This window comes from Nomascus leucogenys, chromosome 4 (assembly GCF_006542625.1).
Source record: "Nomascus leucogenys isolate Asia chromosome 4, Asia_NLE_v1, whole genome shotgun sequence".
Classification (NCBI taxonomy): domain Eukaryota; kingdom Metazoa; phylum Chordata; class Mammalia; order Primates; family Hylobatidae; genus Nomascus; species Nomascus leucogenys.
In genome coordinates, this window is record NC_044384.1 from 33,706,634 (window position 1) to 33,732,682 (window position 26,049).

The 26,049-nt window shown below is 46.0% G+C and overlaps 1 protein-coding gene across 1 annotated transcript in view; it reads left to right on the top strand.

Moving 5' to 3' along the window:
• The first annotated feature begins 11,282 nt into the window (after positions 1–11,282).
• The window catches only part of PSTPIP2 (proline-serine-threonine phosphatase interacting protein 2), a 93,329-nt gene continuing 78,562 nt past the window's right edge, over positions 11,283–26,049 (top strand). Inside the window, exon 1 of the mRNA XM_003267535.4 lies at positions 11,283–11,405. Coding sequence (XP_003267583.1) covers positions 11,373–11,405 — 33 coding nt within the window. The 5' untranslated portion in view covers positions 11,283–11,372. The remainder of the gene's footprint in view (positions 11,406–26,049) is intronic.

Consider the following 26,049-nt stretch of genomic DNA (forward strand, 5'->3'; position numbering starts at 1 on the left):
GTTTTCTGTCATTTGTGTTATTCTTTAAAACCAAGATCAAATTGAGAAATTGGTAAGCATGCTTCTTGATCTATTTTACTTGAATATTGGTACAGTCAGCTGGGCTAGATAATTCAAGGCTGAGCTCTTTGTAAGTTTTTTTTTTTTTTTTTTTTTTTTTTTGAGATGGATTCTCACTCTGTCACTGAGGCTGGAGTGCAGTGGCACCCTGTCAGCCCACTGCAACCTCCGTCTCCAGGGTTCAAGCAATTTTCTTGCCTCAGCCTCCCGAGTGGCTGGGATTACAGGTGCCCACCACCACGCCTGGCTAGTTTTTTAGTATTTTTAGTAGAGACGGGTTTTCACCATGTTGGCCAGGCCGGTCTCGAACTCCTGACCTCAGGTGATCCACCTGCCTTGGCCTCCCACAGTGCTGGGATTACGGTGTGAGCCACTGCGCCTGGCTGCTCTTAAGTTTCTAGAGTACTTTGTGTTTAAGAGAAATTCCTAAACTGGATATATGTGGCAGGCTGACAATACTGAAGAGCATAGCTGCCTTCTCTGCCCAGAGGATGTACCTGCATAAAGAGGTACTGTAGGCAGGAAAATAATAGGACAGTTAAAATTCTCAGGGAAATGAAAAAATTGCTGGGAACAAAAGCTGAGAAGATAGAATGCATAGGATTATGAAAACTTGCCAATATCTCTTTTGTTTGTTTTGTGACAGGGTCTCCATCTCTCTCACCCAGGCTGGAGTACAGTGGTGTGATCTCAGCTCACTGCAGCTTCTGCCACTTGGGTTCAATTGATTCTCCCACCTCAGCCTCCTGAGTAGCTGGGGTCATAGGCACATACCACCACACCCAGCCAATTTTTCTACTTTTGTAGAGAGAGGGTCTTGCCATGTTGTCCAGGCTGATGATGAACTCCTGGGCTCAAGTGATCCTCCTGCCTTGGTCTCCGAAAGTGCTGGGATTACAGGTGTGAACTACCACACCCGGCCATCTTTTAATATTTTAACAGCTACTTTATTTCCTCTGTTATAGCTTTTCATAGCCTTTGCTCATTCTTACTGCATTAAATTTTTTTTACTGATTTGTTTTTTTGAGACAGAGTCTTGCTCTGTCGCCTAGGCTGGAGAGCAGTGGCGCGATCTCAGCTCACTGCAACTTGCACTCCGGGGTTCAAGCGATTCTCCTGCCTTAGCCTCCCAATTAGCCGGGACCACAGGCACATGCCACCACACCCGGCTAACATTTTGTATTTTTAGTAGAGACGAGGTTTCCCCATGTTGGCCATGCTGCTCTTGAGCTCCTGACCTCGTGATCTGCCCGCCTCAGCCTCCCAAAGTGCTGGGATTACAGGTGTGAGCCACCACGCCCAGCCTACTGATTTATTTATTTATTTACTTTTAATTTTTCATAGGCTTTCCTCATTCTTACTGTGTTACATTTTTTTTACTTGTTTATTTATTTGTTTATTTATTTGAGATGGAGTCTTTGTTGTCTAGGCTGGAGTGCAATGACCTGGTCTCGGCTCACTGCAACCTCTGCCTCCAGGTTCAGGCAATTCTGCCTCAGCCTCCCGAGAAGCTGGAACTACAGGCACCCACCACCATGCCCTGCTAATTTTTGTATTTTTAGTAGAGACGGGGTTTCACCATATTGGCCAGGCTCGTCTCAAAGTCCTGACCTTGTGATCCACCTGCCTGGGCCTCCCACAGTGCTGGGATTACAGGCATGAGCCACCACGCCCGGCCATTTTTTTTTTTTTTTTTTTTTTTTTTTTTTTTTACTGATTTATAAAGGCTTTTGTCTGTAAGGGTCGTGCATGGTCATGTTCTAAAATATTTTTCCTAGGGTTCCCCCTCCCTTGCTATTTAATTTTGTTGATGAGGATTTGCTATACCGAAACTTCATTCTTATCCATCTCTGTCTCCAGTAAGTCAAAATATATTTACATATGTGGGCTCCAGTATCTTTGGTAGGAAAAGGAGAGTTCTTAAAGTACTCATAAGTCCTTTTCAGTACTTAAAGGAACACTAAACTCGATAGCAATTGGTCATTTCTGATCTTGACTCTTGCTTTATAGCTACTTGAGAAATAACTTCTGAATCTGATTTTCCTTTTCTGGAATAAGGAAGTTACTTTTAGTTAGAAGGTTCTGCACATTTCTTTTTTCTTTTTTTTTTTTTTTTGAGAGTTTCGCTCTTGTTGCTCAGGCTGGAGTGCAATGGCACGATCTCGGCTCACCACAACCACCGCCTCCTGGGTTCAAGGGATTCTCCTGCCTCAGGCTCCCGAGTAGCTGGGGTTACAGGCATGCACCACCACGCCTGGCTAATTTTGTATTTTTAGTAGAGATGGGGTTTCTCCATGTTGGTCAGGCTGGTCTCAAACTCCCAACCTCAGGTGGTCCACTGGCCTCCCAAAGTGCTGGGATGACATGGTGAGCCACTTGCACCCGGCTTGTTGGAGCATTTTATACCTAGTGTCAGTGGTGATTACTACTTTGGAGAAAAATACTTTGAGTGGCTAATGGATTGGGATTAATTTATTACTGGGACTATATATTGTTTGCTTGTTGACTGGATCTTGTAGCCCACTCCTGGCACATAATTGCTCAATAAACTTCTCAAATGAAGATAACCATGTTTGTCCATTATAAATCAAATTCCAAATGTTAACTACTGGTCTGGTCTGATGGGATTTTTTTTTTTTCTTTGAGATGGAGTTTCGTTTTTGTTGCCCAGGCTGGAGTGCAATGGTGCGATCTCGGCTCACTGCAACCTCCACCTCCTGGGTTCAAGCGATTCTTCTACCTCAGGCTCCTGAGTAGCTGTGATTATAGGTGTGCACCACCATGCCTGGCTAATTTTTGTATTTTTAGTAGAGACGGGGTTTCACCATGTTGGCCAGGCTGGTTTTGAACTCCTGACCTTAGATGATCCACCCGCCTCGACCTCCCAAAGTGCTGGGATTACAGGCGCGAGCCACTGCGCCTGGCCCTGATGTAATATTTTTAAAGAATATGATAGCCCAGGCACAGTGGCTTATGCCTGTAATCTCAGCACTTTGGGAGGATCACTTGAGCCCAGGAGTTTGAAACAGGCTGCAGTCAGCTATGATCACCCCACTGCACTCCAGCCTAGGTGACAGAGTGAGACCCTGACTTAAAAAAAGTTGTGCTAGAAGAAGATCTCCCCTAAAACTGTATAGTCCTTCCCCTGGTGTCTTTGCTGAGCTATAGAGTCCAGCCCTTTCTGTTACAGCAGTGAACCATGAGATTTAAATACTGCTTTTTACTAAGTACTTAGAGACTAATGACATAGGAGACCTCATAGGCACCTGGCTGTTTTTACCAGGCAGGCCTAAATACACTGCCCAAATGGCCCTTCTGTGTGGCATCCAAATGGCTGTCATAAAATTGTGTCTGTGTGCATTTATCTTATCACTGGGGGTGGTGAACATTTGAGAAGTCACTTGACCTTTGAAATGTGAAGTTTTATGGCTTTCAGACTTGTATTTTTAAAACTATTTGTTAACTGTAAGGTGTTGTCTTTTTTGCTCTCCTGAAAGTCTCTTAGCGTCTCAGCTCTATAATCTATGATTGCAAGAATATTAAGATAAGCATATCTGAAGTAGTACTTAATTCAGCTATTAATTGAGCATTATGTATGAGATGAACACTTAAAAAGGATTCAAAGATGAGTAAGACGCAAAAGGACTCCATCAGTAACTTACCTAACCTAGGAGTAAGGAGGAGGAGGGAGAACAAAAGACCAATTCATCATGGCTTGTAAATACTACATAATTACTACATAGAAATACAAATAAGATGGAGTAACTAACCACTACCAAGTGGCATTTGGATTGAAAGATCTATGTTTAATGGTAGAACTAGGAGAGAACTTATGGAGGAATTGGCCTTTGGCAAGAGTTATAAGGCTGCCGGACTTTTGACTGACTTTATGGGATGGATGTGACAAACCAAATATTGGTCATAAACCATTTTAGCAATTTAGGACAGTCGCTACACAAACACTCATTATTTGGATTGTTTTAGCCCTTCCATGATGATCCATAGATTGCAGAGCTTTTAATAATGGAAGCTTTAAGGACTCAGGGAAGACAGTGGCCATCTAGGCTCTCCATGAGTCCATGCTTAACACTAGATTTATATCCTTTTTTTAAAAATCTAAAAATATTTTGTACAGCTGGGGTCTCACTCTGTTGCCCTGCCTGGCCTTCAGTGATCCTCCCACCTTGACCTCCCAAAGCGCTAGAATTACAGGCATGAGACATCATACCTGGCCTGTATCCTCCTAACTACCAATTTTGCTTCTCTAATTCAGGTACATAGCACTGTCTATTAAATCAGCTTTCACAGGTAATATGACTTGGACCATAAGTGTTTATTCAAATTGCATATATAAACAATTTCAGTTCTGGCTAATTCGGCATGAAAATATGGCAAATTATTTTCTTGATATTCAATTAGTTTTTATCCTGTTTGTATTACCAGTTTCATAAACCAGGCAGTCTCTTCATTAGAGTTCTGAGACTTCTTATCCAGTCCAAATAATATGATCCTAAAGTTACTGGAAGCCTGTATTTAAGAGTGCTTGTCAGGGTCCATTCCATCCTTTTCATGAATCTCTTTGAAGACACACTCTAGGATTTTACTTGCTTGCAAAGAGCTTTTAGAAAATGTGTTGGATTTAGGCACTTAACTGTGGAAATGACTTGAAGTGGTCACGGTTAAAGACACAGTTGACAAATTTGGTTATTTCTGTGCCTACAATAATTTAATATAATTACCATAATTACATGATAACATACCAAGACATATCAGAATTTTAGGAATCTAAAATAATTTTGGAATATGTATAACAACATATCCATAAAAATGTAAGTCAAGGAGACCACCTGGCCAACATGGTGAAACCCTGTCTCTACTAAAAATACAAAAATTAGCTGGGCGTGGTGGCATGCACCTGTAGTCCTAGCTACTTGGGAGGCTGAGGTGAGAGAATTGCTTGAATCCGGGAGGCAGAGATTACAGTGAGCCAAGATCATGCCACTGCACTCCAGCCTGGGTGACAGAGTGAGACTCTGTCTCAGAAAAAAAAAGAAAAATGTAACTCAAGGTCAAACATCATTCCTTATTTGTCAGTGCTTCCTATATGGTTTGTTTGTTTATTTATTTATTTTTTGAGATGGAGTTTCGCTTTTGTTATCCAGGCTGGAGTGCAATGGCACAATCTCGGCTCACTGCAACCTTCAGCTCCCAGGTTCAAGCAGTTCTCCCTCAGCCTCCCGAATAGCTGGGATTACAGGCATGCGCCACCACACACGGCTAATTTTGTGTTTTTGGTAGAGACAGTTTCCTCATGTTTGTCAGGCTGGTCTCAAACTCCTGACCTCAGGTGATCTGCCTGCCTTGGCCTCCCAAAATGCTGGGATTACAGGCGTAGGCCACTGTGCCCGGCCTGCCATGGAGTTTCTAAGTGGCATGGCTAGTTCACTGTACCAGGGCATTCTGACAACAGTATGGGTTCCTCCCCAAAGCAAAACCTAGACTCCAGCTAGCAGTGTTAATGCTGTGTGTGGGTGACCACTGATGGGCAGAGAGGAGACACAGCAGTGCCTCACAGGTCTGAGTTGCATGGGAATCTCCATTCAGACCCAGGGTTGGGGTCTGGGTGAGGTAGGAACTCCTGCCACTTGTTGGTGACATGGCCCTAAATAGGGCTCCGAGATTAGGTTATAAAAATAATATGGCCTCTGTGTCTGAGTTTCTTTCTCTCTCAGATCCCTTGCTCTGGGAAAGGCAGGTTGCCATGTTGTGAGCAGCTTTATGACAAAGCCCATGCCACTATGACGTTTACCTCAGGCAAACAGCCAGCAAGCAGCTGGAGACAGCCACAGGACTTAGCTCAAAGCGGATTCTCCAGTTCCTGGTGGGGCTCAGGCCTACTGCAGCCCCACCGACAGCCTGCCTACCACTTCATGAGTTGCCCTGAGCCAGACTCACACAATTCTAAAATCCTTAGCCCTGAGAAACTGTGGGCAATAATAAATATTTCTTGTTTTAAGCTGCAATTTTTGAAGTAATGTATTTTGCAGCAATAGGTAATGAGTACAGGTTGGGTGGGATGATTTCTTACTTTTTGAAGTCAGCAAGTCCTTGTAACTACAAGATAGGTCTGACCCGAGGTTCTTCCAAGTCACATCTGTGTTGCACTGATCCTGGATGGGGAAGGAATTTTAAGCAAAACAAGCAATGGAAAAAATGACAGAGGACGTCAATACATAGGGTTGTATAAACATGAAAACGGGGCCCCCAAAAATCTAATTAAATACAAATTAATTCAGTTAAATCAATGTTTATTGAGCACCTATGATGTGCTAGGTAGCGTGCTAGGCCGTGAAATACAGAGCAAGACATGTTTGCAACAAAAATGGCAAATTGGTTAAAAAAAAAAGAGCAAGACTATTGGCTGGTCCAGTGGTAGTGGATTATCAGAACTTACTAACATTAGTGTCACTAAAGTTGATGTACAGTCCCCCACTGCTAAATTTGACTGGCTTTAAAAAAGAAAAAAGAAAACTAACAAAACTTCTAGAGATAAATGGGCAAAGGACAAGGACAATTCCCAAAAGATGGCATAGCCTGAAAAAACATGCATATGAAAAACCAGATCAAGTAGTGATTAAAACCATGCAAATTTAAAGTATCATGAGAGTGTTTTCATGATCATATAACAAGGATTATGAATGATGTTATCCAATGTTTCTGAAAAGGCAGGAACACCGCTGTACACTACTGAGAGTATAGACTGATACAACTTCTGTGGAAAACTATTTGGTAATATATTTCAAGACCCTTAAAAATATTTGTATTCTTTAACCTGTAATTCCACTATGAGTAATTTTTTTTTTTTTTTTTGAGATGTAGTCTCACTCCGTCGCCCAGGCTGGAGTGCAGTGGTGTGATCTCAGCTCACTGCAACCTCCGCCTCCCAGGTTCAAGTGATTCTCCTGCCTCAGTCTCCCAAGTAGCTAGGATTACAGGCGCCCACCACCACACCCGGCTAATTTTTGTATTTTTATTAGAGGCAGGGTTTCACCATGTTGGCCAGGCTGGTCTGGAACTCCTGACCTCAAATGATCCACCCACCTCAGCCTCCCAAAGTGCTGGGATTACAGGCGTGAGCCACTGCACCCGGCCTCCACTATGAGTAATTTTAACAATGATTTATATAAAAGATATTTATCACAGTAATATTTCCAAAAGCATTAGGGAAATGCTAAGTACATAATGGTATATCCACTTGATGGGAAGTTATGCAAAAATTAAAAATGATGAGTTTTCTTTGGGTTTATAATAAACTCACAGAGTATAAATTCTACGGTCCAGAAGGGCATGGGATGAAAAGTAGGGCTCTCTTCCGCTCTCTCCTATCTCTCAGGCCCCAGATCCCCACTTCAGAGGGGACCATAGAAAGTGTGTGTGTGGGCCGGGCATGGTGGCTCATGCCTGTAATCCTGGCACTTTGGGAGGCCAAGGTGGGTGGATCACGAGGTCAGGAGATACAGACCATCTTGGCTAACACGGTGAAACCCCGTCTCTACTAAAAATACAAAAAATTAGCCGAGTGTGGTGGCGGGCACCTGTAGTCCCAGCTACTCGGGAGGCTGAGGCAGGAGAATGGCGTGAACCGGGGAGGCAGAGCTTGCAGTGAGCCGAAATGGCGCCACTGCACTCCAGCCTGGGCGACAGAGCAAGACTCTGTCTCAAAAAAAAAAAAAAAAAAAAAAAAGAAAATGTGTGCGTGTTCTTTTTTCTTCTCACTCTAGTGACAGCTTGTTTTGCTTTTTGTTTTTCACTTATTAATATATCTGATGATTGTTCCACATCAATATGCAAAGAGCTTCCTCATTTTTTATGCTTGAATATGATTTCATTGGATCGATATATGACAATATATTGAGCTAGTACACTCCATGGATGGACATTAACTATTTCAAGTCTTTTGCCAAAATAACCACACTGCTATGAACAACTGTATCATATTTTACTTTGCATATGTGAGAATATATTTGAAGGGTAAGTTTTTTGACATGGACTTACTGGGTCAAAAGATAGGGGCATTTTACATTTTGATCACATGGCCAAATTTCTCTTCACAGATGTTTTTATTTTATTTTATTTTGAGATGGAGTCTCGCTCTGTTGCCCAGGCTGGAGTGCAGTGGTGCAAACTTGGCTCACTGTAACTTCCACCTCCCAAGCTTAAGCGATTCTCCTGGCTCAGCCTCTCAAGTAGGTGGGATTACAGGTGCTGCGCCACCTCCGCCCGACTAATTTTTGTATTTTTAGTAGAGACGGGGTTTCACCATGTTGGCCAGGCTGGTGTCGAACTCCTGACCTCAAGTGATCCGCCTGCCTCAGCCTCCCAAAGTGCTGGGATTACAGATGTGAGCCACCCCACCCAGCCCTTCACAGAGATTTTCAATTTTTACATGCAAGATTGTCTGCTTACAAAGTGGCCAGCCCTGTATTCTATCAAACTTTTTGTTAGAAAAAATATATTTAGTGATTTTAGAAAATACTTAGAAATACTAAGTTAAAAAAGCAAGACTCAAAGTTTTATGTACAATAAGAACTTATTCTTGCAAGTATATATTGTTGAAAGAGATTATGCCAAAATATTCAGTGATTATCTTAAATGTATTGTCTTAAATGTATTAAATAATTTCATTATTTCATGATTGCTATAGTAATGGTGTTTAATTTTGTTAGTGTCTTAGTATGTTTTCTGTTGCTTATAACAGAGTATCTGACATTGGGTAGTTTATAAAGGAAAAGAATTTATTTCTCACAGTTATGAAGGCTGAAAAGTCCGAGGTTGAGGGGCCGCATTTGTGCCAGCCTTCTTGCTGGTAGGAATTCTGTGGCACCGGGCGTAACATAGCAAGGAGGTTGATTGTGCTAGCTCAGGCCTCTCTACCTCTTCTTGTTCTTTTTTTTCTGAGATGGTGTCTCAGTCTGTCTCGCCCAGGCTGGAGTGCAGTAGCGTGGTCTTGGCTCACTGCAGCCTGTGCCTCCTGGGTTCAAGCGATTCTCCTATCTCAGCCTCCCAAGTAGCTGGGACTACAGGCGTGTGCCATCGCACCCTGCTAATTTTGTATTTTTAATAGAGATGGGGTTACATCATGTTGGCCTGCCTGGTCTTGAACTCCTGACCTCAGGTGATCCACCTGCCTTGGCCTCCCAAAGTGCTGGGATTACAGGCATGAGCCACTGCGCCCAGCCATCTCTTCCTCTTCTTATAAAGTATAAAGCCACCAGTTTCATCTCCTGATAACCCATTAATCTACTAACCCATTAATCCATGAATGGGACTAGTGGCTCTCATGACCCAATCACCTCTTAAAGACCCTACCTCTCTCAATACTGTCTCATTTCAGATTAAGTTTCAACAAGAATTCTTGGTGGGGGCAACATTCAAACCATAGAAGTCAGTAAAATATCCTAAATATATCTCTTGGATATAGCACACACTTTGTTTTTTTACTCACAATACCTGCCCCAGCGATGAACTTAACTGAGGAATGAAGAGTATTTTCCAGCAGTGTGGATGACCATTTGCAATTAAAAACTTTGTCACCAGATGGCGGAAGAGGGTTAAAATTTAGGGAGCTTAGGGTCTGAGTCGCGAAAATCAAGCACAATGTACTGTGAGAGCTTGTGAAACGTTCTAGTAAGTTAAAATTATACATGTATTAAAAATTAAAATGTGACAATTACAATGGTCTCTAAACTATTTTTCCAGAATATTTAAAACTTCCAGGAAAAACCTTAGTGGTGTCTTCAGCTCTCCCCCTTCTAGTCCCCAGTTAGTGCCATTTCTTACCCCCTGCAGTTAAGCGTAGCTTCCTAGTGCTTACCACGTCCTCTGCTGCCCCTTGATGGTTCTGCCAGGCTTCCTGCCTTCCTTCTAACCTCACTGCTTTCAAAGGATATGAGCAAGTAGGTAAATGGATGCATCCCTTGGAAATGCTTGGTGGCTGGAGGCCACCTCTCCGTCTTTGTAGTCGCGGATGACTTTATTGGTGGGAGTTCATCTGAGTGGGGCTGGCGGCAGTATTATGGAGCAGAACTTGTTCCAGGTGCTTCACATAACTCTAGCAATTGCCCTTTCACTGTGTCTGGGCGTAGCTAGAACCTGCTCCAGGGGTGAATGCTTGCTTCTCCAGGCTGGGCCGGTGCCAGTCTTGGCAACCTTGACCTTTATCCTCCCCCCTTTGAGCACCTATTCCTCTGCCGAGGATGGATCTGCCCCAGGAAGGATGTCTGTCTTTGCCTCTGTTTAGAAGGGCAGAGCTCTAACCTTGAGCTCTTCATCCCTTAAATAAACTGTGATCTTGGGCAAGCCATTCAACCCCTCTGGGCCTCAGGTTGGGCTTGGGGCCTGTCGCAGCAGGCAGTACTTTGTCATAAGCCCTGCATTACTATTAAAAGTAATGGCAAAAACCGCAATTACTTTTGTACCAATCTAATACAATGCAGAGAGGGGTGTGACTCGCCCTGGGGAGGGAGAAGAAGGAATCTTGGGCCCCTCTTGCTGGGGTGGAATGGGCAGGGAAGGTTCTTGCCTTCTGAGAATGGAAAGGGAGTCAGAGAGCGGCTGAGCTCCTGGAAGCCCTGTTAGGACACCACCAAGTGACTAGAGTCAAGGGGAAACAGCAGAGATGACCTCTCCATGACATTTTAGACTAAAACGTGACCCCATTCATTAAAAACACCTGCAACAACAAAAAGTAAAATAAAAAATGAAACGTGCGCCAGGGCCTGATCTGCAGCAGGTGCTGGTGGGACCCGCCGTGACGCCAAGGCGTCTGCGGTCGTTGTCGGCCCCCAGGCCTTCTGCAGGTTAAACCGGGTCCTCGCGACTATCCGATCAGATCCCTTCTATCACCCCGCAGAGCCTGGATTTCATTCGGTCCAGGGGGCGTTGTGGGCAGGAACCCAAGCCAGGACCAGTTATTTCCAATCCCCAAAGGCTTCCAGAAGGAGGCAGCTAGCTTCGAGCTGATATATTGATCGTGGCCTGACGCTGTGGGGCTTTAAATGGGCCTGGGTCCGGGTGCGGGCTGCCCCTGGGCCAGTGAGCGCCGCGGGTCCCGCCCAGGTCCCGCGCGGGGAGCGCAGAGCACCGACGGCGGCCGTCGCAATCGGGAGTGGTTTAGGACCCGGGGGCGGCTTTCCTGCGCGAGTGTGGAACGCAGAAGTTGAGGCTGCGGGGCCGCGGGCAGTGGCAGTCAGGCCTCCCGGCTCTGTGCCACTTGCGGCCCGGCTCTCCTCCGCGCCCGCACTCGCGCTGCGATGACGCGCTCACTGTTCAAGGGAAACTTTTGGGTAAGTCGCGGGGCCGACAGTGGATCGCGGGGCTCGGGACCCGGCCCGGGAGGGAGGCTAGCGCGGCGGGCTTGGGGGGCGCCCCAGCTCCGGCGCCACTCGGTGACCGCGCGCCCGGGGGCTCGGCGGAGCTCGCGCGTGACGGGGTCGGGGCCCCAGCCCCACTGCTCGAGGGGCAGACCTGGAGCGGACGCCGGGCTGCTGTTCGCTCTCTGTCCCGACCCGCTACCCTCCGCGTGCCCGCGAGTCCCGGGGGCTCGGACTCCAGGGCCCACTCTCTGCCGCTCGCGCCCCCAGCAGCGCGTGTTCCTGAGGACGCAGAGAGCCGAGACACCTTAGAGTCAGGACATCAACTCCTCTCACAGGCGAAGCAGAGACCCTTAGGGAGGCGAGACCCGTCCGGGGAGAGTCTCTGCCGGCCCCTGGAGCTGAGCCGTGAGAGGATCTCGGGGGATCTGGTGTGGGGGCTTGTGAGCTTTACCGGGTTGACAGCAGCAGCTGCCCCCGGGATCGTCCTTTCCAGGAAACGTACAGCATAGAGGGCTTTCCTTTGCTGGAGCTTTCCCTGTTCGGCAGCCTTGTTTCCTGAGCCCCCTCCCCAGGCCATTGCCCCAGCCCTTCCGTCCGGGCCCCACAGCGGGGCTGATGGTGTGGGAGACCCTATAAGCTGGAGGGGGTACCCCAGCCCGGTAGGGCCAGCCCAGCCTGGAGGGAGCAGGTCTGCCTGTCTCCCTCCTCTGTCCAGTCCTCTTCCCTCTGTCCTCTCACTCCCCAGGTGCCCCTCAAGGTCCATGCCCCCTCATTCAGAGGAGCTGTCCTCATCCCTTTAAGACAGGAGCAGGAGGCCTCACACCTCAAAGTTTACCGCAGCTGCCAAGGGGCCCTGACTCCTTACTGGGGCTCCTGCTTCCCCCCCCCCCCCATCCAGGTAGCTTCACAGCTGCCTGCTGCCTAGATGGTCCCTCTACCCCACGTAGGCTGCAGGGTAGAGAAACCTGGCTGGGGACCTCAGGGACACAGTTTAGACTGTGCCTGTGAGTCCCTTCACTGGAGTTTGTGAGGTCCTCCTGGGGCACTACTCACCCTAGGGTGCAGGGTGGTGGCAGCCTCACAGAGGAACCAAGGGCACCACAGCTGGCTCTCACGGGAGGCCTGCGAGTTTTTCGGGTAGAATGGAAGACTGTGGGATCCCATGGCAGGCATTGTGGGAAAAAGGCTCTGTATAATACAAACGGGAGAATGAGATGTGGGCCCCAGAAATAAGGAAGTCAGCAGAGGAAATGGTTCGTGGAGACATAAGGAGAAGGAGGCAGACGTGATACTGACAGTATTTAGTTCAGGCACAGTGGCTCATGCCTGTAATCCCAGCACTTTGGGAGGCTGAGGTAGGAGGATTGCTTGAGGCCAGGAGTTCGAGACCACCCTGGGCAACATAGCGAGACTGCCTCTACAAAAAAATCTTAAAAATTAGCTGGGCATGGTGGTGCATGCCTGTAGATATAGTTACTTGGGAGGCTGAGGCAAGAGGATTGCTTGAGGCCAGGAGTTTGAGGTTGCAGTGAGCTATGATCACATCACTGCACTCCAGCCTGGACGACAGAGTGATTTGTGTTTGTCTCAAAAACAAACAAACAAACAAACCCAACCAAACAACACAATCCTCAGTATTTAGCCATAGTTGTAGCACTGGCAAGGCCAAGGCCAGGTGGGCGCTAAGCCCCTCCCCACCAGCCTCCACCCCTCAGCCCCATGCCAGGGATGCTGGATATGGGGAGGTCTTAGCGGAGAGGGTGACAGCATGAAGACAGGGTTCCAGGCCACAGAGTTTGCAGTATTTTAATATCTTCACAGCCAGTATGAACATGTCAGTGAGTACTCTAATGTCTGGTGGGTGACATGCCGGGTTTGAGGCACTGGTGGGATGGCCCCGCCCCTTGGGAAGATGTCCAGTTTTGAGAGCTTACTGAACAGCATGAAGCCTCTGAGGTGGGCTGCCCAGGCTTGAATCCAGTTCTGCCCCTTACTAGCTAGGTGACCCTGGGCAGCCTGCTTCCACCACCAAAATTTCAGTTTTTCCATACATAAAAATGGGGATAATAACAGTGTCTACTCCTTAGGACTGTTGGGAGGATTAAACTTGAGAGTTTAGTACAGTGCCTGACACACAGAGAGCACCTATAGTTGCCAGCTATTATTATCAGCAGCAGAGGTGACAAGTAAAAGAAGTGAGTGATGGTTATTCAGGGAGAAAGAATGAAGAGATCGAAAGTCCACAAAGAAGCACTCTTAGTGAATGCCTCTATTGATGGAGGAGGAGAAAGGGGACACAGAAATAGAGGAAGAGATGAAGGGATACAACCAGGAAAGAGCTATCACAGGCCCAAGAGAGGGACATTCCAAGGAAGGTGAGAGGACTGTGGTCAAACATGTTTGTACATGTTCCTGAAAAAGTATGAGTCAATACACACTTCATAAATGAATGTATTTAAATGCTTCGTGAAAATGTTTATTTAAAGAAACTTTCGATGAATCTGCTTCAAAAGGGAATAATCAGTGTTTAAAACTGGGATTGGAGCTGGCGTGCGCCTGTAGTCCCAGCTACTAAGGAGGCTGGGCAACATAGTGAGGCCCTGTCTCTAAAAATCATTTAAAAATAAATGAATAAAACTGGGATCAGCCCCAAATGAATTTGCCTGCTATTGGTACATACCGTGTGTTGTTTCTCTCCCATCCTTCCCTGTGTATACCTTCTTTGTGGCACTTTGGTTAAGCATTGCTGTGTAATTTCTCTTGGTTAACTTTGATTGTATCTTGTCAGAATAAGACAGTGACCGTGGTTTCCAAAGATCCAGGGAAACAGCCAGGCCACGATGAGAAAAAATTCCAGTTTTTGGGACGATCAGACACCAGTGTCCTTCAGATACGGGTGTGCACGGGTGACAGTGGGACCTGTTCTGGAAGGGGTAGATGAAAGCAGTGGTCTCTCACCCCTGGGGATTTCCAGGCTTCTCACTTGGGTGTGAGGTCCAAATCGTCCCTGAACCTCCTGTAGATACTTATTTTTCCTGGGCCTTCCTGATTCCCAAGGTTCTTGGCATAGACCAGCTTCCTAGTTGCTGTTTCAGCAACCCTGTTCCTGTAGTGGGAGGGGCTTCTCTCTGCCTGGGATTGACTAGGGCGAGTCTTGGGGCTGTCTGAACTGGCTCACTGCCCTGCTGTCAACACAGGGCTGTCTCTCTCATCCAAACCTTTTACCAGATTGGAATCTTGTCATTCTGGAGGCTTAGCAGAGTTTGAACTGATGTTGCATCTGGCTTTGCTCAATGGCTTTTCTCTATACAGTCATCTCTTGGTATCTGCAGGGGATTGGTTGTAGGACTCCCATGCAGGTACCAAAATTCATGGACATTCAAGTCCTTTCTTTTCTTTTTTCTTTTTCATATAGAGATTGGGTCTTGCTGTGTTGGCCAGGCTGGTTTCAAACTCCTGGCCTTAAGCTATCCTCTTGCTTTGGCCTCCCAAAGCGCTGGGATAAGAGGTGTAAGCTGGCCAGGCGTGGTGGCTCACGCCTGTAATCCCAGCACTTTGGTAGGCTGAGGCGGGTGGATCAAGAGGTCAGGAGATTGAGACCATCCAGCTAACACAGTGAAACCCCGTCTTTACTAAAAATACAAAAAAATTAGCCGGGCGTGGTGGTGGGCACCTGTAGTCCCAGCTACTCAGGAGGCTGAGGCAGGAGAATGCTGTGAACTTGGGAGGCGGAGCTTGCAGTGAGCTGAGATCGTGCCACTGCACTCCAGCCTGGGCAACAGAGCGAGACTCCATCTCAAAAAAAAGAGGTGTAAGCCACCATGCCTGGCCTCAAATTCTTTCTATAAAATGGTGTAGTATTTACATATAACCTACACACATCTTCCTGTATACTTTAGATATTCTCCAGATTGTTTATAATACCTAATACAATATTAATGCTATGTAAATAGTTGTTTACACTGTATTTTTATTTGCATTTTTTAATTGTTATATTTTTATTTTTTAATTTTTGGAATATTTTTCATCTGTGGTTGGTTGAATCCATGGATGCAGATATGGAGAACTGACTGTACAGTGCTCTAGATAAATATAGGAGGCTGCTTTTAAAAAAGAATAAAGAAAGAATACAGGTTAACACCACAGACTCTCCATGCTGACCCCATAGTGTATTTTGTACAATGTTTAGATTGTTGCTGTAATTTTTAAACACTCTCTAGGATTTTATGAAAAGAAAAACTTCAGACTAGTTAAATTTAGCAGAGTTTATCTGAGCAAAGAAACTATTCATGAATCAGGCAGCAGCCTGAACCAGTAAAGGTTCAGAGAGCTCCACAAGGCAAAAGTGGGCAGGCAATACTTACAGACAGAAAAAAGAGGTGATACAGAAATAGCCTGATTGGTTACAGCTGGGTGGTTGCCTTATTTGGACATGACTGGGCAGTCTGCAGCCTGGGATTGGCTGAAAGCTCCCCTGTTATGGTTGGCAGAGACCCAGCTACTTGTTACAAGAATATACTCTTAGTTAGGTTATGGTTTGTTTACACACTAAGTTAGGTTGTGGCTTGCTATTTATGGAGGCAGCTTTAGGCCAAATTTTTTTTTTTTTTGAGACAGAGTCTCGCCCTGTCACCCAGGCTGGAGTCCAGTGGTGCGATCTCGGGTCACTGCAAGCTCTGCCTCCTGGGTTCACGCTATTCTCCTGCCTCAGCCTCCTGAGTAGCTGGGACTACAGGGGCCCGCCACCACGCCTGGCTAATTTTTTTGTATTTTTAGTAGAGACGGTGTTTCACCGTGTTAGTCAGGATGGTCTCGATCTCCTGACCTCGTGATCCGCCCGCCTTGGCCTCCCAAAGTGCTGGGATTACAGGCATGAGCCATCACACCCGGCCTAGGCCAAATTTAATTTGACAATCTGGTCCCCAGAAACACACCAGGAGGGCTGTTTCCTTTTGTCTTGCCTAGTGGCAAAAGGGAAGATAGAGTCATGAACAATTACCTGCTCTCCCATACATTCTTCGTAGAGCAGCCGGAGGGAGCTAGCTTTAAAATAATTGTCAAAAATCTTTTTTTTTTTTTTGAGATGGAGTTTCACTTTTGTTGCCCAGGCTGGAGTGCAGTTGCGAGATCTCGGCTCACTGCAACCTCTGCCTCCTGGGTTCAAGCGATTCTTCTGCCTCAGCATCCTGAGTAGCTGGGATTACAGGCATGCGCCACCATGCCCGGCTAATTTTTTGTATTTTTAGTAGAGACGGGATTTTCACCATGTTGGGCAGGCTGGTCTGGAACTCCTGACCTCAGGTGATCCGCCCACCTGGGCCTCCCGAAGTCCTGGGATTACAGGCGTGAGCCACCGCGCCCGGCCTGTTCCACCCTTTTAAAGAACCTGTTCTGCTATGACTGGCTGGTGGTCTTGCATGAGGAGAATATCATTAAGGATGGGCTCTGGCTTCTTTAGAAGCCCTATACTCAAGAAGGGGTGCAGCACAAAGCCCACACACGTGGGGCTCACCTTCTGGTGAGAGACCTTGTGACCAACGGAGAAAACATAGCAACTTGTCAAAGAGAGGAATTTCTTCTGCATTCCCCACGTAATCTCAGGCAGTTCAACTCAGCAAATGTCTATGTGAAGTCTGAATGGCCAGCCTTGTGGTAGCTGCTGTGGACTCACAGAGAGACAGACACACAACATCTCACCTCTAAGAGATTATTAGCTACTCAAGAAGATGAGTCTCAACATGAAATTTTAAAACAATAGTTTTAATTTAATTTAATTATTTATTTTTGAGACAGGGTCTTGCTCTGTCACTCAGGCTAGAGTGCAGTGGTGCGATCACGGCTCACTGCAGCCTCAAATTCCTGGGCTCAAGCAATCCTCCCAAGTAGCTGGGACCGCAGGCACATGCCACCACGCCTGATTAATTTTCGTATTTTTTGTAGAAACGCTGTTTCACCATGTTGCCCAGGCTGGTCTCAAACTCCTGAGCTCAAGCAATCCGCCTGCCTTGGCTTCCCAAAGTGCTGGGATTACAGGCATGAGCTACTGCACCTGGCCAATAGTGTTTAATATTAACATAAAATTAAGGTTATTAGAATATATATTATTGGTGATTTGGTACTTTCCCAACTTTTTTCCTCCATGCATAATTATAATCCTATAGTATCTGTACTATCTTGTATTCTACTGCTTTAATTAAAATATCGTAACTTTGGCTGGGCACAGTGGCTCATGCCTGTAATCCCAGCACTTTGGGAGGCCAAGGCAGGTGGATCACTTGAGATCAGGAGTTTGAGACCAGCCTGGCCAACATGATGAAATCTCGTCTCTACTAAAAAAATACAAAAATTGGCTGGGTGCGGTGGCTCACGCCTGTAATCCCAGCACTTTCAGAGGCTGAGGCAGGTGCATCACAAGGTCTGGAGTTCGAGACCAGCCTGGCAGATACGGTGAAACCCTGTCCCTACTAAAATTAGCCCGGTGTAGTGGTGGGTGCCTGTAGTCCCAGCTACTCGGGAGGCTGAGGCAGGAGAATCACTTGAACCTGGGAGGCGGAAGTTGCAGTGAGCCGAGATCGCGCCACCATACTCCAGCCTGGGCAACAGAGTGAGACTCCGTCTCAAAACAAACAAACAAACAAACAAAAACAAAAATTAGCTGGGCATGGTGGTGGGCACTTGTACTCAGCTACTTGGGGGACTGAGACAGGAGAATCATTTGAACCCAGGAGGCGGAGGTTGCAGGGAGCTGAGAGCGCACCACTGCTCTCCAGCCTGGGTGACAGAGCCAGACTACATCTCAAAATATATATATAACTTATTTTATATATTGCTATCTACTTTTCCTAACAATTATTTAGAAAAGTTTTGTGAGTGATACAACTATCCTGTCACTGTTTGGCATTTATGTAATTTCCAGAGTTTTCTTTTCTTTTCTTTTTTTTTTTTTGAGACAGAGTTTCGTTCTTGTTGCCCAGGCTGAAGTGCAATGGCACGCCCTCGGCTCGCTGTAACCTCCGCCTCCTGGGTTCAAGTGATTCTCCTACCTCAGCCTCCCAAGTAGCTGGAATTACAGGCATGTGCCACCATGCCTGGCTAATTTTGTATTTTTAGTAGAGATGGGGTTTTTCCATGTTGGTCAGGCTGGTCTAGAACTCCTGACCTCAGGTGATCTGCCTGCCTCAGCCTCCCAAAGTGCTGGGATTACAGGCATAAGCCACCGCACCCAGCCCAGTGTTTTCAATAATAAAGAATGTGGTGCATGTCATTCATGTAAGGTATTTAAAATTTGGATTCTTTAAGTATCTATTTCTGGAAACTCAAGACAGAACTCATCATTGCCCAGTCATTTTACTATGTTTCTCTAATAAGATCACTCTTTCCCTTTCTGCAGTGATAATTTCATGCCTTTTCCACTCAGACCTCCACATCCCTCCCACATTCTCACTGTGTTTTGGTGATCTTGCCTCTACTCCATTAAGAAACCCGACAGCACACCTGTAATCCCAGCACTTTGGGAGGCCCAGCGGGGTGAATCACCTGACGTCAGGAGTTGGAGGCCAGCCTGGCCAACATGGTGAAACTCCATCTTTACTAAAAAAAAAAAAAATACAAAAATTAGCCTGGTGTTGTGGTGGGTGCCTGTAGTCCCAGCTACTCGGGAGGCTGAGGCAGGAGAATTGCTTGAACTTGGGAGGGGGCGGTTGCAGTGAGCCGAGGTCACTCCGCTGCACTCCAGCCTGGGCAACAGAGTGAGACTCTGTCTCAAAAAAAGAAAAAGAAAAAAGAAACCAGAGCAGCTGGTGAAAGCTCACTTACCTTCTGTAAAAATAGGCTTCAGTTTGGCTGCAAGTAATAGAAAACCCCAAAACAACAGTGGCCTAGACAAGGAAGAGTTTTATTTCTCTCTCATCTGCAAGCCCCTAATTGGTCATTCCAGGGCTGGCATGGCTGCCCTTGGGGTGAGGACCCACACTCCTGTCTGCTTACTCCAGTGGTACCTGGTTCAATGCCTGGCACATGACAGATTCTCAGTAATACCTACTGAATGACTGAAAAAACCATTAACTAACAGGAGGACATTGAAAAACTTTTGATGTGTAGAACCAGGATGATTTCCTAAAGAGTGGGCATATTCTCAGTGTTCCCAATAGTATGTGAGGATGCTAGTTTCACTCTGTCAATCATAGCTATTGTCTTTTTTTCTGCTCATTTAACAAGCAAAACTTGGTGCCTTATTCAACTTTCATTTGCGTTTTTATCACCAGGGAGAGTGCACATTTGGTTATTTTCTTGTAATTCCTCTTTTACAAATGGTTTTGTTTTCTTCCTCATGCTTTGCTTGTAAATTTATGTGTATCTTAAAATATATATTCTTGTATATATATATATATATATATATATATATATATACGTGTGTGTGTGTGTGTGTGTGTAATTCACATGTTCTAACATCCAGTATAGGCATGACACAGTGAGAGGGAGTCCTCAGGCCCTCAAGCTTTTACATTGGACATTCCCGGGTTTGATTCCCAGTTTGGCTCCTTTCAAGACAAAGAATGTGTGTGCCCCTGTTCAAATTATTCAGCTTTCCTCAGCTTTGCCTTCTCATCTGTAAAATGATATATGTATATGGATTTTGAAAACACTTTATACAGTCAGGTTTATTGATCTAATGTTTTGTGATTTCTTCTATTACACATCAAGGTTTTCTGTAGTCCAAGTTTTACTCAACATGTGTCTTTTGATTGGGCGCTGTGGCTCATGCCTATAATCCTAGTAATTTGGGAGGCCGAGGTGGGAGAATTGCTTGAGTCCAGGAGTTCAAGACCAGCCTGGGCAACATAGTGAGACCCTGTCTCTACAAAAAAAATTTTTTTAAATTAGCAAGGCATGGTGGCCAGTACCTGCAGTCCCAGATAATCAGGAGGCTGAGGCAGAAGGATCACTTGAGTCCATGTGGTTGAAGCTGCAGTGAGCCATTATTGCACCACTGCACTGCAACCTGGATGACAGAGCAAGACTCTGTCTCACTAAAAATACTGTCTTTTAAGTATGAGGGCTTATGTATTCTGACATTCGCAGAAGTCAGAGACCTGTGTGGACCTGCAAAATGAGGAGAAGGTGGATTCCTGCCCTCAGGGTCCTACATTCTTCTTAAGGAAGCAAACAAAGAGGTAGGACGCTAATGGGAAACAGACTGACCTACTCTCCTTCAGGCTAAAAAGAGTGGTTTACCTGCCGGGGCGGTGGCTCCTGCCTGTAATCCCAGCACTTTGGGAGGCCGAGGCGGGTGGATCACGAGGTCAGGAGATCGAGACCATCCTGGCTAACACGGTGAAACACCATCTCTACTAAAAGTAGAAAAAAAATTAGCCGGGTGTGGTGGCCTATGCACTCAGGAGGAGAATAGCTTGAACCTGGGAGGCAGAGGTTGCAGTGAGCCGAGACTGCGCCACTGCACTCCGGCCTGGGTGACAGAGTGAGACTCCGTCTCAAAAAAAAAAAAAAAAAAAAAAGTGGTTTACCAGGGCAAGATTCTTTTTATTTTTATTTTTAGTAGAGATGGGGTTTCACCATATTGGCCAGGCTGGTCTGGAACTCCTGACCTTACATGATCCACCCATCTCGGCCTCCTAAAGTGCTGGGATTACAGGCATGAGCCACCACGCCCGGCATACCAGGGCAAGATTCTGGGACAAGTCTTGCTGGGTGGGTGTGATAGGGTAGCAGTCCTTGAAGAGTGCTAAAATGGCACCAGGCATGCAACAAGATGGGGAAATCTTTGTTTTCAGAATACCTCTCAGGGAGAGGATGGTGTGGCACAAGGCTGGAAGGCTGGAAGGAAGACTTGAATAAGCTGTTCAGGGTAGGGAGACTGAGAGCCCATCCCTATCTGAAGCACATGCCTTCTAACGGGCAGGAGCCTAACTAACTTCTGAGCTTAGTTTTGCTGAGTGAGGCATGCAAGCTGAACTGCCAGAGAAAGCAGTCTCCATGGTGTGTCCTCTTTACACTTGCCCTTTAGTACTTGGTCTCTGCTTCTATTTGAACTTTACTATTGAAAGAATAGCTGTTGGAAGTGATAGTTTCACAAGTGGCCACAAATATTGGAAAACCCTAGAAATATGGGCATCTAAGTCCCTTCACTTCTCCAAACCCTGGTGGCCCCACCTCTTGGAATCTGCTCTGAGCCCTTATTATCAAATACAGATATTGTTTTCTCTGTCCCAGGAGATCCAGATCCTGCCCTACAAGGACTGAACTAGGGGTTCAAAAAGACCTAAGTTCTCAGGAATAAAAAGTATTGACTCAGGCCTTTGTCAGCGCTTCCGCAGATGGCCAGATCTGGGCACTGTTGATTTGTCCTGTGGGCTGTCTGTCCCAAGCTCAGGTTTCCTCATCTACCTGTCCTATGTTAGGGCATAACTATTTAATCAGCGTTCTGGTCTGATTCCTGCCCATAAGAGTGGTTGACCTTTACTGTGACCAGCCACAGCCCAGGGCCACTGTCTTGGCTGGCAGGGCTCTCCCTAGCTGACACAGACTGGTATTGCTTTTCCCTGGGCAGCAAGGGCAGGAAGTTTGTGGATAAGGGACCTTGATGCTCCTGCCAGGTCTTCCGAATCTCCATCTCATCTGCTTCCTTTGACTTAGGGCTATTGTTTCTCAGTGCGAAGCAGCCTCATTTTGCTCATGAACTTCATATGTGATTTTTTTTTTTTTTTTTTGGTGAAATGGAGTCTCGCTCCATTGACCAGGCTGGAGTGCAGTGGTGCGATCTTGGCTCAGTGCAACCTCCGCCTCTCAGGTTCAAGCAATTCTCCTGCCTTAGCCTCCCGAGTAGCTGGGATTACAGGCACGCACCACCATGCCTAGCTAATTTTTGTATTTTTAGTAGAGATGGGATTTCACCATGTTGGCCAGGTTGGTCTTGAACTCCTGACCTCAAGTGATCTGCCCACCTCGGCCTCCCAAAGTGTCAGGATTATAGGTGTGAGCTACCGCACCCAGCCTCGTGTATGATTTTTTTTTATTAATGTGCATCTATTGGTGCATTCCCTCTTATCTGCCAACCACTGACCATTTCATCTCTGTTGTTTTATACATGTCATTGTCAATTAGTAATGTAATATTGATGTCAAGGATAGAGTACTATAGAGTACAAGGCACCTGCCTGTGAGCACGTGGCCCTTCCCTGCAGAAACTAAGCGGAAAAGCCCAAGGCCAAAGGGCTCAGCAAGTTATTATAGAAGCCTGTCTGCTCTCAGAGGGCAAAGAAACTAGTCCTCTGGGCGGAGCCTCACATGGGGAAGCTGGAAGCCTGGAAAGACCAGCACCCTCCCCTGCCACGTAAAGTTTGAGTGTACAAAGACTGCAGCCATTTAGAGGGAATTGTGATTGATTCTGAGAGAACAGAAAATGGAGAGGGCAAGGCCACCAACCAATGGCAGCCACAGCCCTCCTACCCTTATTAGGAGTCATTTGGGGCCTACACGCTATTGTACTCAGACCAAATGAGTGACTTGTCCAATGCCACCCAACTAACCACTCTGGACTTGAGCTTCCTGTTGTGCAGTGAGGATAATGATATCTGGCAAGCCCAATTTTAGGACTACAATGTGTTTCAAATGATAAAGTACATCATAGTTGTGTTAAGGAGGTGGAATTGTGGGCAATGTGTTAGTATATCCACAGAATAGTATCTTTGCAGTTAAATTAATTTTTTAAAATTTAGATAATGAATGAAAATGATGAGTGGAAATCACTTTCAAAAATTTAAGGAATTGCAGTGAAATACCATAGTGAAATAGAGTCCCTAATCACTAAAAATTATGATTTAAAACAAGCACCTGGGAAGATATTTGAAATATAATAACATTATAAAGATATTTAAATGACGATTTAAAACAAACACTAGGAAAGACACTTGTAATATTAAGTTTAAAAGAAAGTTACTAAACAATTTGGAAAATAAGACCTCATTTTAATTTTTTTTATTTATTTATTTTTGAGACGGAGTTTCACTCTTGTTGCCCAGTCTGGAGTACAATGGTGCAATCTCAGCTCACTGCAACCTCTGCCTCCCAGATTCAAGCAATTCTTCTGCCTCAGCCTCCCTAGTGGCTGGGATTACAGGCATGCGCCACCATGCCCGGGTAATTTTTTTGTATTTTTAGTAGAGACGGGGTTTCAACATGTTGGTCAGGCTGTCTCAAACTCCTGACCTCAGGTGATCCACCCGCCTTGGCCTCCCAAGTGCTGGTATTACAGGTGTGAGCCACCACGCCCAGCCTAGACCTCATTTTTATTAAACAAAAAATGAAGACAGTCATATGTCACTAGGAAAATATATGAGGATTACATAGCAAATATTAACTATTGTTTTCTCTGGAATTTTAGGCAATTTGAAAAATATTATTTTCTTTTTATCTATACTTAAAATTTTTCAACAATAAAATAAGTACAACTTTTAAAATAAAGAAATAAGACCAGGCGCGGTGGCTCACGCCTGTAATCCCAGCACTTTGGGAAGCTGAGGCAGGCGGATCACTTGAGGTCAGGAGTTCCAGACCAGCCTGGCCAACAAGGCAAAACCATGTGTTTACTAAAAATACAAAAGTTAGCTGGGCGTGTTAGCAGGCACCTGTAATCCCAGCTATTTGGTAGGCTGAGGCAGGAGAATCACTTGACCCTGGAAGGCAGAAGTTGCAGTGAGCTGAGATCGTGCCACTCCATCTAGCCTGGGTGACAGAGTGAGACTCTGTCTTAAATTAAAAAAAAAAAAAAGACCGGCCTGGCCATCACGTTGAAACCCTGTCTCCATTAAAAATATGAAAATTAGGTGGGCATGGTGGTGCGTGCCTGTAATCCCTGCTACTCAGGAGGCTGAGGCAGGAGAATCACTTGAACCTGAGAGGCAGAGGTTGCAGCGAGCCAAGATCGCACCGTTGCACTCCAGCCTGGGTGACAGAGGGAGACCCTATCTCACAAAAAAAAAAAAAAAAAAAAAAAAAAAAAAAGAATTAAGACGATTTTCCCCTAAAGTATTAAAAGAAGAGCAAGTATACTTGTTCAGACCATAGAAGACAAAAAATACTAAACCTGCAACTTGTACCCAAACCCAGATGGAAGTGGACCAGCCTCCCAGGCAGTGTCCAGGGTCCTGAGTCCTGGCCACTTGCCTGTGGCAAGGCCACAACCAGTCGCTTGAGGACACAGAGGGTCCCACCCCGCTGGTGACAGGACTTGCCTAATGACAATTATCTCACAGCGAGACCTCTCCTCAGCACCCCTGCCTTTAAGCAGAGAGAACCGCCTATGGATTCCATGAGCTATTTATTTTTCATTTTTATTGGTACCTTAAAAAACTAGGAATGTAGGGCCGGGTGCGGTGGCCCATGCATGTAATCCCAGCATTTTGGGAGGCCAAGGCGGATGGATCACGAGGTCAGGAGTTCAAGACCAGCCTGGCCAACATGGCGAAACCCCGTCTCTACTACGAATACAAAAAAAATAGCTGGGTGTGGTGGTGCACCCCTGTAGTCCCGCCTACTCAGGAGCCTGAGGCAGGAGAGTTGCTTGAACCCGGGAGGCGGAGGTTGCGCTGAGCCGTGATCGTGCAACTACACTCCAGCCTGGGTGACAGAGTGATACTCTGTCTCAAAAAAACAAAAAACATAAAAAAAACTAGGAATGTAACACATGCTTATTGTACAATATCAAAACAATACAGATGTGTATGGAGTAAAAAACCATAAAAATCCCTCCCTTAGCCTTCAAATCCCAACCTCCAGGGGTAAATTACTCATAGAGGATCTTTTCAGAGTCTTTTCCAGGAGTCTCCCATCCTATATAGGTGGGCAAGTGTAATTGTCTACATGAGATGTTGAAGAAGTGTACTTATCATGTGAAGGAATGGCAGGTTAGCAAGCCATCCCTTCCTCTGACCCAGAGTTTTGTATGTTTTTTAAAGCATAAAAACAGAAATTTTACCAGGTTTTTAAGATTATGGGTGATTTTTTTTTTTTTTTTTTGAGATGGAGTCTCGCTCTGTCACCCTGGCTGGAGTGCAGTGGCGTGATCTCTGCTCACTGCAAGCTCCGCCTCCTGGGTTCACGCCATTCTCCTGCCTCAGCCTCCCAAGTAGCTGGGACTACAGGTGCCTGCCACCACACCCGGCTAATTTTTTGTATTTTTTAGTAGAGACGGGGTTTCACTGTGTTAGCCAGGATGGTCTCGATCTCCTGACCTCGTGATCTGCCCGCCTCGGCCTCCCAAAGTGCTGGGATTACAGGCATGAGCCACCATGCCCGGCCTATGGGTGATTTTTGATTTTTCTTTTTTGCTAATGTGTTCATCGTAGAACAATGAGCTATTCTGTAAACTAAGAAAAAATAGTTTTGGCCAGGCACAGTGGGGCACACCTGTAATCCCAGTGTTTTGGGAGATGGAGGCGGGTGGATCACCTGAGGTCAGGAGTTTGAGACCAGCCTGGCCAACGTGGCGAAATCCCATCTCTACTAAAAATACAAAACAATTAGACAGGCGTGGTGGTGCTCGCCTGTAATCCTAGCTACTCAGGAGGCTGAGGCAGGAGAATCCCTTGAACCTGGGA